The sequence below is a fragment of the Lepidochelys olivacea genome (assembly GCF_965140295.1).
Source record: "Lepidochelys olivacea isolate rLepOli2 genome assembly, chromosome: 12".
NCBI lineage: Eukaryota > Metazoa > Chordata > Testudines > Cheloniidae > Lepidochelys > Lepidochelys olivacea.
In genome coordinates, this window is record NC_140422.1 from 23,915,809 (window position 1) to 23,929,545 (window position 13,737).

Sequence of the window (13,737 nt, forward strand, 5' to 3'; positions counted from 1 at the left end):
AAGTCTAAAACAGAATTCCTCTATTTTATATTTACAACAGGGAAAAAATGATCTGGAGCTTCAAAACTGCAGTATTAATAAAAACCCAGGATTAAAGTTCAACTAGTTCTATATAGTTCAACCTCTTTCCAGACACTTTATTGCATGTATTCTTCTCAGCAGTTGGAGGATCATTTTCTACATTTACAATATTTCTGAGAGAGATGATAGTGCTGAATTCAGCCACATTGCTACTATGCTACACTGTTGCTACAATGAAAAAAATTAACCCACATTAACCTTCATGTATTAATTATATGGCTTTCATGGAAAATTACACGTCCGAAAGGTAACCTTTGATTTATTATAGCTGAGTAGAGCAAACTTTATAATCAGAAATCTAACCAACAATTTCTAACTGCAGATACAGCATAAAGAAGATAATAAAATATTTTATGTTTTATTTTTTATTACACTGTTATATCAGTGTACATTTTAAAAGATGAAAGATAGAATACAGGAATAGGAATTTAGCTGATGATGCATAAAGTTCAAATCTGATTATTTTTATTACCTTCTCCCACAACCCCAGCAACATGCTACGTGATAATTACAGGGACCAGTGAGTCACTAGCTGTGCAGCACATTTGCACAGAAGCACAGAATAAGCGTTCTTTGGGGGCTAACTCCAGCTGTAGGAATGATAAAGCAAATCTATTCAACCCTAGCAATAAATATTCTAAATCTTCAAATAATGCAGTAAAACTTAATTAGAAACTAAGGCCAGTTTCTCAGGTGTGGTGTGGCTGCGTGCATTGCACTGCATTGTTTTATAAGGGGGCTATAAAATCTGTTTACACAGCCCAGGTAGGACAACTGAGCAAAAGACTGAGGCCAGGTCTACACTACCACTTATTTAGGCATAACTTATGTCTCTCAGGGGTGTGAATAAGCCACCCTGAGCAGCATAAAGTTACACCGACCCAAGCACCGGTGTGGACAGCATTATGTCGGTAGGAGAGCTTCTCCCGCCAACATAGGTACAGCCTCTCACGGAGGTTGATTTATTATGCCAATGGGAGAGCTCTCTTCCCAGAGGCATAGCGCATCTTCACCAGACGTGCTGCAGTGGCGCAGCTGCACCAGTGCAGCTGTGCTGATGTACTGCTTCTAGTGTAGACTAGCCCTACAGGAGCGATCCTGGGAGACAAAGTCAATGCAGGGTCTCTTAAGTCACACGCTCTCCCTATTGCCAGCACTATATGAATAAGAAAGTGCGATTAGCACAAAGGGGACAGTCAGATGCCACACTACTTTTTCAGATTCTCCTGGCTATTATGGTCTGATGTGAGGACAGCCTCTATAACACAGCGCAAGAAGACAGACAAATGTTTTGGCACAACACAGCCTACACTTTCAAGTGAAGAAAAACCATCTTCACTGTAAATTGAGAAAAGTTATAAGGTTGTATGGTGCATCTGATTTTAAAAAAAAAAACAAACAAACTGATCTCCCTCATCTACACAACCTGGAGTATTCCTGATATGAGGCTGTTATGATCAGATTTTTATCTCCATTAAGTTTATTATAAACTCTCTCTCGGGGGGAGGACGGGGCGGTCAGAGCCAGCCCCGGCCCACTCTATACCGGCAAGTGCCTCCTTCCCCCTCCCTGGGGTAACAGCAGCAGCCGGGGGCTCTGGCAGTGCTTTAAAGGGCCCTGGGCAGTAGCGGCAGCTGGAGCCCTGTGTCCTTTAAATCATCACTGGAGCCCTGCCACTGCTTCCCCAGGGCTCTGGCCGCCACTACCGCCCCAGGCCCTTTAAATCGTCCCCAGAGCCTGCCAGAGCCCTGAGCAGTGGCAGGGATCCAGGAACAATTCAAAGGGCCCAGTGCTCAGCCACCGCTACCGTCCCAGGCCCTTTAAATTGCTGCCCCAGCCCCGCCGCCGCTACCCCCGGGCTCTGGCAGCAATTTAAAGGTCCGGGGGCTCCAGCCGCTGCTAGGAGCCGCAGACCCTTTAAATTGCGCCTGGGGAAGCCGATCTATGCCGGTACGCCGTACGGGTGCATACCGGCTTACTTTCACCTCTGGGCCCAGTCCTTGAGCTGTGTCAGGGTTGGGTACAGCCTCACCGCTAAGTCTGTGTCCCAGGGGAGGTGGAGCTGCATAGTGACCTTCCACCTCTGTGCAGCCAGTAGCCTCTGCTCCCCCATGCCATGCTGAAGACTCCAAATTTATTTGACAGTTAAAATTTACAGAATTTTAAAATATTGTGTGCAGAATTTTATATTTTTGGTGCATAATTTTTAATTTTTTGGCACAGAATGCCCTCAGGAGTAAACTATCAGTCTACATACAACTACAATTGCTAACCTCATTCCGAGCCATTCTACAAAGGATCTTTTACTAGCAGTTGAACATATTGACTGAAACATTCATTAAAATAAGGATGAAAATGAATTCTTCTGAGAGCATTTTTACATACAAGCAAAGTTCTACTCTCAGTTGCATCTAAGAGATGCCATGATTACACTCCATTGAAGTCAATGTGACAGCATGGATATAACTGGCAACGTAATTTGGCACGGATACAAAACTGTGGTTTAAAAAAAAAAAACTATCATGTTGGACTTTACTTTGTGGCTTCTAAATAGAATGAGATTAGCGGAGAGTGCTGGACCCCCACCAGCAAGGTTTGTGGGACACAGCAGGGTTTGGTTGAATGTTTGTGCAAAGTTCTATTTAGCTCCCCAGATTCTTTGCTGAACACTTTATAGAGCCCACAGCATGAATTCATACAACCTTGCTATGGAAGATATCAAATGTCCAGACTGAAAATTATAAGGAGACAAAGTTAGGGGTTTGAGTGCTTTATTTAAAATAAAACAAAAAACATCTTATCTTCTCTGCTATCTTTGTTTACTCACTCTTCCCTCCCAAATCCCGTTTTTCCTTTTCTGAGCTTATCTTATAGAAGAGAGACTGACTGACTACAAAGAGAGCAAAATCCATGAGAATTTTTCCAGTAGAAAGAGGATCAGCCTCTGTGCATACACATCTCCTATTAACTTCTCTCCATCCTTCATTTTAATCATTTCTTTCTCAGGCTAGTAACTGCACAGAAATTCAATTGTTAGAACACTACTAAGAATGTAGTATGCATTATCCTTTAGTCAGTTTCCTTTTGCATGTTGTGACACTGGAAATGCGACTTGTGTAGTATTTAGGAATGCAACACTAATCAAACCCTTCTTCAAATGCAGAATATAAAAGTTCAATGACTATCAACTGCATTGCCAACTAAGAGGTGCATAACAAGCTGCCAAACTACTGACTTTGCATATCTACAGCAGCGGCTCAGAAACTAAAGATGTTTTGTTTAAAAGCTGTTATTGTGACTACACAATGTCAGGTATGTTATAATTATTGTTTATGTGTTTCTTATACTTGTAATTTAAGCAAATATAAGATGCAGAATGTGGAAGGATAGTTATATGAATAAAATTAGGCCCCAATCCTGCAAACTTACCCTTGTCAGTATTTCACTGAAGTCAAAGGGACATGCGGGTGTGTGTAGAACTGCGGCCATATTTGCTACCTAATAATACTACTAGAAAACATACACAGTAATAATATCTTTCTAGAGAGAGCTGCAAAAATTAATTTAACCCTGCAAGAGAGATTACTGTTCCACCCAGTTCATGACACGTGAACATCAAAAGGAGATCAGAACAATAGCTGTTTACTTTACTCTGTACTTCTATTAAACTAAAAGTGAAACATAGCTAGGAACAGTAAACCACATCGTCTTTTAAAATGTCACTTTCTTTCATCTCAGGCTGTCATAAATATAAAGGGAAGGGTAAACCCCTTTGAAATCCCTCCTAGCCAGGGGAAAGCTCCTCTCACCTGTAAAGGGTTAAGAAGCTAAAGGTAACCTCGCTGGCACCTGACCAAAATGACCAATGAGGAGACAAGATACTTTCAAAAGCTGGGAGGAGGGAGAGAAACAAAGGGTCTGTGTCTGTCTGTAGTCGTCTTGGCCAGGGACAGAACAGGAATGGAGTCTTAGAACTTTTAGTAAGTAATCTAGCTAGGTATGTGTTAGATTATGATTTCTTTAAATGGCTGAGAAAAGAATTGTGCTGAATAGAATAACTATTTCTGTCTGTGTATCTTCTTTGTAACTTAAGGTTTTGCCTAGAGGGGTTCTCTATGTTTTTGAATCTAATTACCCTGTAAGATATCTACCATCCTGATTTTACAGGGGGGATTTCTTTATTTCTATTTACTTCTATTTTTTATTAAAAGTCTTCTTGTAAAACACTGAATGCTTTTTCATTGTTCTCAGATCCAAGGGTTTGGGTCTGTGGTCACCTATGCAAATTGGTGAGGCTTTTTATCCAACATTTCCCAGGAAAGGGGGGGTGCAAGTGTTGGGAGGATTGTTCATTGTTCTTAAGATCCAAGGGTCTGGGTCTGTAGTCACCTAGGCAAATTGGTGAGGCTTTTTACCAAACCTTGTCCAGGAAGTGGGGTGCAAGGTTTTGGGAAGTATTTTGGGGGGAAGGACGCGTCCAAACAGCTCTTCCCCAGTAACCAGTATTAGTTTGGTGGTGGTAGCGGCCAGTCCAAGGATAACGGGGGTACTATTTTGTACCTTGGGGAAGTTTTGACCTAAGCTGGTAAAGATAAGCTTAGGAGAGTTTTCATGCAGGTCCCCACATCTGTACCCTAGAGTTCAGAGTGGGGGAGGAACCGTGACACAGGCATTCAAAGCTTATGTGAGAAGTTTATATATTTCAGACAGGTATTATTTCATTACTGTAGGGTACCATGAGTTATGTCAGAGAGTTGGGGGGGGCAGAGGGACTTTGTAGGGAACTATGGTATAGTGATTAACACACATTCAGAGCCTGGATTCCTATATATTTCTGGCTGTTCTACTATCTCCCCCTAAGACCATTAACTTCCCTGTGTCTCAGTTTACCCATCTGTAATATCCCCTCTGGTAGTGTAGACTGAGGCTTCATTAACCTTGCCAGCAAGCTGCAACTATGTTGAAAGCTTTGAAAGGATTACCCTTTTCTTTCACTAATAAAGAGCACCTTTTAAAAAAAGCTATATTTAAAGGAACACTATTTTCTTGTATTCTAGTCAACATTTTTAATGTTAATTCTCTGTGTAGTATATTTTGTGACTATACAGAGGAAACCATAAAAGCAACTTCATCCGTGCACAATGTGTTGTCAAATACACAGAGTAAACCAAACAATCGAAAAGAATATTTTCCTCACCACTAATCTTTTAATTTCTGTAATCCTAAATGTTGCTTGTAATTATAGTAGTTAAAAACTTCATCAATTTTAAATTGATGTCCTTTTTATCTTCCTGCCTGCAACCTACTCTCTTTCGTGCAAGTTGGGAGTCTGCCACTGACTTCAATAGGAGCATGTGAGAGCCTTTAAAAAAGGAACTATTTATCTTAACTGTGAGGGGGTGGGGAGAGACAAACTTCACAAGATGCTGATTTTCACGTAAACATACAAGATTTATTAATGTATTTCCAGAGCTACCTTTTCTTGTTATTCAGAGGGAGGCTCCGTCATTTTGATACATTTAATGGCTTTTTTAAAAGAAGAACTGCAAAATGGTTTAATTTTGTTACAAAAATTGAGCTATAATCAGATTGCCTACTCAGCACAAATCTATTTCTAAACATAATTCACCACACTTCCTGCAGCCTAATGGAGCTTTCATTTCTATAGGCAAGTTAATGTTAAATATAATTGGTACTAATCCACCCAAGCTGAAAGAAATCACATGATGTGCTGAACAAATGATTAACCCATTTTACAGTTTCCCCCTCTTGTAATGAAATTTTTTGCTTCAATATTCAATATTTCAGTGAGACATTTAATATCTAATTAACTTTAATTCTCTCGTTTTCCAATTTGAAACTTTGCCCCTATATTTCATCTGATAAAAATGATCCTCAGCATAACTGCTATGGGCACTACAAAGATAGTTAAAACTGCTTGATGTCAAGGCAAGCATGTTCAAAATGGCCTATGTGAGATGGACATTAAGACTTCTGTGTATAAGTAATTTAGAGAGACCCTTTGAGCCTTCAGGATTTCAAATCTACGCACATTTACTATGGCACAGCAAGAGCTCTGCTATAGTTCAGTTTACATATAATTAGGGCCCTACCAAATTCACAGTCCATTTTGGTCCATTTCACAGTCACAGGATTTTAAAAATTGTAAATTTCATGATTTCAGATATTTAAATCTAAAATTTCAAAGTGTTGTAATTGTCGGGGTCCTGACCCAAAAATGAGCTGTGGGGGACTCTCAAGATTATTATAGGGGGGGCTGTGGTACTGCTACCCTTACTTCTGCACTGCTGCTGACGGTGGCGCTTGCCTTCAGAGCTGGGGGCTCAGAGAGCAGTGGCTGCTGGCCGGGAGCCCAGCTCTGAAGGCAGAGCCGTCACTAGCAGCAGCGCAGAGATAAGGATGGGATGGGATGATATTGCCACCTTTCTGTGCTGCTGCCTTCAGAGCTAAGCCCTCAGCAGCCACCAGTCCCTGGCCACCAAGATCTGAAGGCAGCAGCACAGAATTAAGGGTGGCATGGTCTGGTATTGTCACCCTTACTTCTGCACAGTTGCTGGTGGGGCACAGCCTTCAGAGCTGGGCACTCATCCAATAGCCGCTGCTCTCCAGCTGCCCAGCTTTGAAGGCAGCGAAGAAGTAAGGGTAGCAATACTGCAACCCTCCCTTTAGTAACTTGCAACCCCTCTGCAACTCCCATTTGGGTAAGGACCCCTAATTTGAGAAACACTGATCTTCCACATGAAATCTATATAGTACAGGGTAAAAAGCACACAAAAGACCAGCTTTCACCAGTCTAGGATGCATTTTTCATGGCCATGAATTTGGTAGGGCCTTAAGTATAACTATAGGTGCATAAACCTAGGGGTCACTTAGAAAATCCAATGCTATTACTATGCCACATACCAGGGCAAACCAGAATTTCATTGTGACGGCAACAGTAGAACTCAGACCCACGCTGCTCCAAGCACAAGACTAACAATTGAGTTACAGGAGAAACTCCTTTATCTGACAGCAGTACAGGGCCTATGACACACAGCTGAGCAGCTCTCAATCTCAGAAAAAGTGATGCTACATACACTAGCCGCCCAGAGCACCACTGGAGTGAAGCCACCAGGGCAGAAGACCACCCCCAATACAACAGGGGAGAGAGGGGAGTTTTGACCCGCGACACAGGAGCCAGCCCCTGCTCTTACGAGCTATGCCACAGGCACTTTTCATGTCTGTCCCCGGCCACTATCACAGGGGCTCTCCTGAAACACCCGGCTCGGACTAGCAGGAGGCGGTAACTCAGACGGCTGGGTCAGTCTGCAAAGGGACTAGCAGGGGACCTCGCCTTGCCTTCCCGGGAGGGGCAGGCCCGCATCCCCACGAAGAGGGAGCCGCGGTCAGAGCTGGCTCAGGGGGTCCCGACCGGGCAGCGGCCAGGGGCTGTGCACCGGCTGCCAGAGAACCGCCGCTTACCCCTCAGCCGCAGCCATGTTGCCCCGCTGGACTTCGCCTGTCATGTGATCCGCTGCCTCGTCAGCTGATGGGGCGGTGGCGAGCGGATCGCTGGGGGCGGAGCTCGCGAGGGAGGAGCCGCCGGCGGAGCCACTCCGGTGGGACCGTTGTGGCCGCGCTGCCCTGCTCGCGTGACCGGGGACCGGCGGAGCGCGAGCGCCGGGCCGCAGCCCCTGGAAAAGGGCAGCGGCCCTGCTGGGGCAAGTGCGCGCGGAACCCTGCCTGCTGCGCGCGAGCGGGGACCCGCAAAGGCAGGGCGTGGGAGACGGATGCTCCTTTGCAAGCCATGCCGTGAGCCCTGCGGTCGGGGGCCGTGCACTGCACCTCGGCCTCAGAGCAACGCGGAGCCCTCGGCCCAGAAATCACGGGGCAACCCTTTGCCCTAAACCCCAGATTGTCTTACTCCTCTGGTTCCTGGGGCTGCTTCCTACAGCGCCTGGCTCTGGGGCCAGCCACTGACTAGCCCTTCCCCAGCCCCAACCTCCTACCTCGTACAGCCCCCCGAGGCCACCCTGCTTGGCTCTTACAAATCCCAGAGGCCTGGCTCACATGATTTCAGAGAAAATCCCTGGCACAGGTAAAATGATGGGACTTGAACCTCTTAAATGCCTCGCTCCCTCTAATGTAGGAGGAGCAGAATTCATTTGTGCAAATGAGTACACATTTGTGAATACTTTCGTGGTCAAGAGATTGCCTAATATGTGTGGCCTCTTGTGTAGGTTTCATTGTACAAGAAATAGGCCAGTTGAAACAATTAGTTTTCTCTGTGCCAAGAGCAACAGACTAGGAATCTACCTTTTACATGAATTGCTTTCATTTATAGCATAGAGATCACTGAAATAAATGGCTATTCAAAAATTCCATTAGAATGCACTATAGAGGTATAATCCCTTTAACATTAAGAGATCCTTTTACTCTGTATCTTGTGAAACTGAGAACTTGTTTACCCATAATCTTTAAGGGCTTGAACCAATGTCCATCAATGTCAGTGCTTTCACTGACTTCAGTGGGAAATGGATCCAAGCCCTAAATCTGGTCCTTTTGATGAGACAGACACCCCTCAGACTACTTCAGAACTTGAATTGACTTTTCCTTGCGCACAAATAATAAGCTACCTGTAGAAACTAAGTATTATTGTGCTAGAGGTCAGATAACTATCCGTAATACAGCAGCAATAGAAAAGACCCAGAAGCATGAACTACAGTTTAAAGCGTGACAGACCTCTTGCATGACTTGAATAAATTCTTTAGATTAGATGCCTCTGTGATATAGTGACATATACTGTCAGGAGCAAGCAGTTGTTTATGTATACCACTATCCTCTGCTGAGTAGAAACAGAACTGCTCAATTATGAGTCATAGGCTTTATACTAAAAAGAAAAGGAGTACTTGTGGCACCTTAGAGACTAACCAATTTATTTGAGCATAAGCTTTCGTGAGCTACAGCTCACTTCATCGGATGCATCCGATGAAGTGAGCTGTAGCTCACGAAAGCTTATGCTCAAATAAATTGGTTAGTCTCTAAGGTGCCACAAGTACTCCTTTTCTTTTTGCGAATACAGACTAACACGGCTGTTACACTGCTAAATGGGGTGGTAACTACCTGTGCTTTTAAAACAAGTTCTATCATCAGTGTCCCCAGAAAATTTGAGTGGTCATGGTTTGCAACAAAGTATCATTCACAATGACTTACTGGAAGTGAATTTGTTATAGCCTAGCAGTGCAGGGGAAAGTTAAATTTCCCTCTATTCACCTTAAAGCTACAGTGGCTTGACTCTGCTCAGCTTTAAATTAAAAAAAAAAATCTGCAGAAAACTGGATTTAATGCTCCTTTTAGAAGGAGGTAAATTCACTGCCCCAATTAATTTTTTTCCCACCTCTTCTGACAAACATTTAAAAAATAAACTGGAAACTCTACTTATTCATTAATATTAAAATAGATACATGAAAATAATTAGCCTAATGGCCAATATAAATCAAGTAAATTAATCAAGTTACATAAAGGGATTCAAGAGTGCCACATGTGTCTCTATCTGGTCATTTACCAGACATTGTTTATATTTCTCTACTCAGGAAGGAAATAAGATGGCAGCTTTTTACAGAGAACATTTTCCAAATAATTGATAGAAAGCTTTAAATCAATTTGTTACAACAAAATAGTCCACTGTTGCTCGGAAATATGCATAATTAAAATCTTGTGTTGGAGGTGTTGCTGGAGAAGTTGTCCACTAGGTGCTGTGAGAAGTTACAGTTACTGATGCAGTTCCAGCACTGAAATACTATGTGAGAGCTGTGAGGCAATCACCCGGAAATATTGATTTTTTGAAAGTCTGGGCAGGAGTGTGTAAATCAGGAAAACTAGAAAAGTCAAGTAGTCATATGCTTTTATGTCCAAGGGTCTCCAACCCTTAGTAGGAAATGTAAACAAATTAGGAGTCTGACATTTATTTTGTGAGTCATACATTTGACAAGGAACTAATACATTTCTTTCTCCAAAATAAGGCTAGATATAAATTGGATAAAGCACAGTTTTATACATTCTTACTGATAAGTCATTGAATTTCAAAGGAATTTTCTTCAGTTTGCAAAGAAACTGAGAAATCTTAAAATTAACCAGTAGTAAAATATTTTACTCCTTCTCATCCCCTAGTTGCAATCTTTTTGGATTAGGCTTGTTGCTCATTAATGGGATGAGATGAGGAAGCTTCTGTCTGTGCTGTACTTCTTCTGTGAGTAAAGAAAGGACTAGAGTTTTCAGGGTTATTAATCTGGCAGTTTTGTCAAATGCTAGTATTAATAATTTCTTCCTCTCCATCCGATCTATCTACTCTCTGCCCATCCACACAGTCTCACCATTCTTAAAGCAAGAGTGTTCTCTGCAGCATCTTCCCTCTGAACTAGCCTTCCCATATTTCTTTGCCTTAACTCTCCTGCTCAGTTCAATTCTCTCATCTTTCTTCCTTTGCCTATCTTTTATGAATAACAAATAACAGAGGGTCAGATAAATTAACTCTATAGAGTGTTATGGGATACAGTTTGTATGAACTTTTAAATCTCTAGAAAATGTAGGCCTGTTCCTCAAGACCTTACTCATACAAAATTCCTGTTAATTTCAGACCTACTACTTGTATGGTTTGGTGGTTGGTTGGCTGGTTGGTTTGTCAGTTACCTTAAACTTCCTGATTTTCTAGCCTTGGGAGCTAAGTGAATGAAAACTTTACACTGTGTACAAATGAAACTCATTTGTGGGGTGGCTGAACTGGCAGGAGAATGAAACGTCAGCCTCATGAATGATACCAGCAGCCAGACTAGAAGCAAGAACAGTTTTACTGCACAGATGGATTATTTTAATACTTTCTTTGCATTGCATTTGAATCTGCAACTGAAGTAATTCAGAGGCAGATCTAATATCTGACAGACCACATTAGATCATTTCTAAAACTGGATGCAACTGGCAGGTTTTTGTCACACCAGTTCTATTACCTCCTCTTTTCAAAAAAAAAACTTTCATGTTAAAGGCCTGATTTTGCATTTTTTGCATACTCAGAAGAATTTCCACTGACGACAGTAGCAGTTTGGATACACAAGGAATGTAATAGTATCTTGTGAACCTTGTAACCAATACTTGTAATCTCTCATAACTCCAGCCTGACCCCAGATGTACAGTACCTTTCTTCTTAACTTTTGTGAATTTGATTTTAAACATTAGCTTTAATAAAAGTTTTTAAATATTCAAACCTAAGAAGGAAAATCAACCACTACAATTCTGATTACTGGCCAATGCAGCCATGTTTCTGAAATGGCACTTCAGACATCTCTATTAAGGATTGTTTGGTGGCTTCTTCATTTCAGGAGGCCCATTCTCTCCTCATTCTACAATCTAGTTCAGTAGTTCTGAACCTTTACAGCCTACTGTACCTCTTTCAGGAGTCTGATTTGTCTTGCATACTCCAAGTTTCACCTCACTTAAAAATTACTTGCTTAGAAACTCAGACATAAAAATACAAAAATGTCACATCACACTATTACTGAAAAATTGCTTAGTTTCTCATTTTTACCATATAATTATAAAGTAAATCTATTGGAATATAAATATTGTAATTGCATTTCAGTGTGATATGTGAAACTGTTTTTCACTTGTGAATCTTGTCATTCTGAGAGGTAGTAAACAATTAAGCAACAATTAAGTTTCTCCACCTTGAGTCTATTCCTACTCTTTGTCTTGATGGCAGTCATAGCAGAAAATGAGACTTCACAAAGATATGTTGACCCAAAAGGTAACAGACCATTCAAAACATGGTTCCCAAGGTCAGCGAACTCTTTCTGTACTCAGGGCTGGTGTTAGATGGTGGCAAGCAGCAATTGCCTAGGCCCCTGCGCCACAGGGGACCCCATGAAGCTAAGTTGCTCGGACTTCAGCTTCAGCCCTGCATGGTGGGACTCGGGTTTCAGTTTTCTGCCCCGGACCCCGGTGAATCTAACACCATCACTGGCAACCCCCTTAAAATGAACTCACAACCCATTTCGGGGTTGTGACCCACAGTTTGAGAACCACCGATTATAATATCTAGAGCAGTATAAACAAGCAATTGTCTGTATGAAATTTTATTTACTTCGCTAGTGCTTTTTATGTAACCTGTTGTTAAACTAGGCAAATATCTAGATGAGTTGACGTACCCCTTGGAAGACCTTTCAGTACCTCCAGGGGTACGCGTATCCCTGGTTGAGAACCACGGATCTAGTTAGCCAATAGCAACTAAGAGTCTCAGAGGGAACTCCTTCTCTGTCTTTTTCTCCTTACATATATGTAAAACAAATTGAATTCTTCTGACAAGGACACTCTTTTGACAGAAAAGGCTCTGGGAATGTTAACAGGAGATCTCCCAACAATGAGTCATACCTGCACTTAGATAAGAATCCTGCCCCGATAAATGGGCATTGGTGAGTTTGTTTTTCCACTCCTCTTCCTACATGTGTCTCTATACTATCTTAGGGTTTTATACTGCTATCTACATAGTATCTTAGTATTCACGTTTCTATCTAAGAATCCATAGTAAGTATATATACAGCTCCTGTTATCCTATTCAAAAGCAATTGCAACAAAAAAATGTTACGTTTGTGACACTATCTGTCACAATTTGAAAACTACTCAGCCTTTGTGAATACAAGGCTAGATTTTATTTTCCATGTTTTAGAGAAAGATGATGATGGTATTCAGTAGGCTTATTGAAGGTAGAGTGACCAGACAGCAGCTGTGAAAAATTGGAACGGGGGTGGGGGGTAATAGGAGCCTATATAAGAAAAAGACCCAAAAATCAGTACAGTCCCTATAAAATCGGGACATCTGGTCACCCTAATTGAGGGTAACTTTGTGTGGTGACATCCAGTGGTTTATAGGTTCATGAACAGTTTTAATCCATTTCCTGAATCTCAAATTTTTTTATCATCATCTGCTGCTTGTAAATGCAGAAAAATAGAGATAACGGGAAATGCTGATTTATCAGTGCAGGAATTCTTATCAAAAATTCAGTAGGATCCATTGTTCCTGAGGGGCTTTTCCACTGACATTTCCAGAAACTTTTTGTGCTGCTGGTTTCCTGGCAGAGGGATTCAAGTGTTTATGTCAGTCTTCACTGGAAGAAAAGAACACATTTGTTAATCAAGAAACAAAGTCTAAAGCTTGAACATTTGTACAACTTCTTTCATCAAGGTGGGTTTTCCCCCCAATATTACTACTACACAGCCGTAGCATTTGATCATTGAAAGAGGCATACATGATCTCTCTCTGGTTGACACACACGCTTCAAGTAAAGTCTTTAACTCAGAATTAAGATTAGAATTCCCCTTCAAAGAAACTGATTGAACAAAAGTATCTGCCTTTGGCATTTTCATCATGAAACAGTTTTGAGTAAATTTTCCCTCCAGTCCTAAATTTATACTGCTGTATTGATCTTTTGGATCTTGAAATAAAAAATGTGATTTTTTTCCCCAAAGCCTGTTTGAACTAAATTATTATGAAGGACAAGGAAGGTAAAGCTTTACTCTGACTGTCTCATTATTCTCCCTGTTGACTTTTGTTTCAGATTCAGAAATTCTAGTATAATAAAAATGTGCCCATCAAGGATTTGAGAGCCTG

At 41.7% G+C, this 13,737-nt stretch overlaps 1 protein-coding gene across 1 annotated transcript in view; it reads right to left on the minus strand.

The window, feature by feature from the left end:
- The window catches only part of PEPD (peptidase D), a 221,362-nt gene extending 213,695 nt beyond the window's left edge, over positions 1-7,667 (minus strand). The window contains exon 1 of the mRNA XM_084645129.1: positions 7,564-7,667. Within this exon, the coding sequence (XP_084501255.1) occupies positions 7,564-7,607 (44 nt within the window). The 5' untranslated portion in view covers positions 7,608-7,667. The remainder of the gene's footprint in view (positions 1-7,563) is intronic.
- Positions 7,668-13,737: the final 6,070 nt, after the last annotated feature.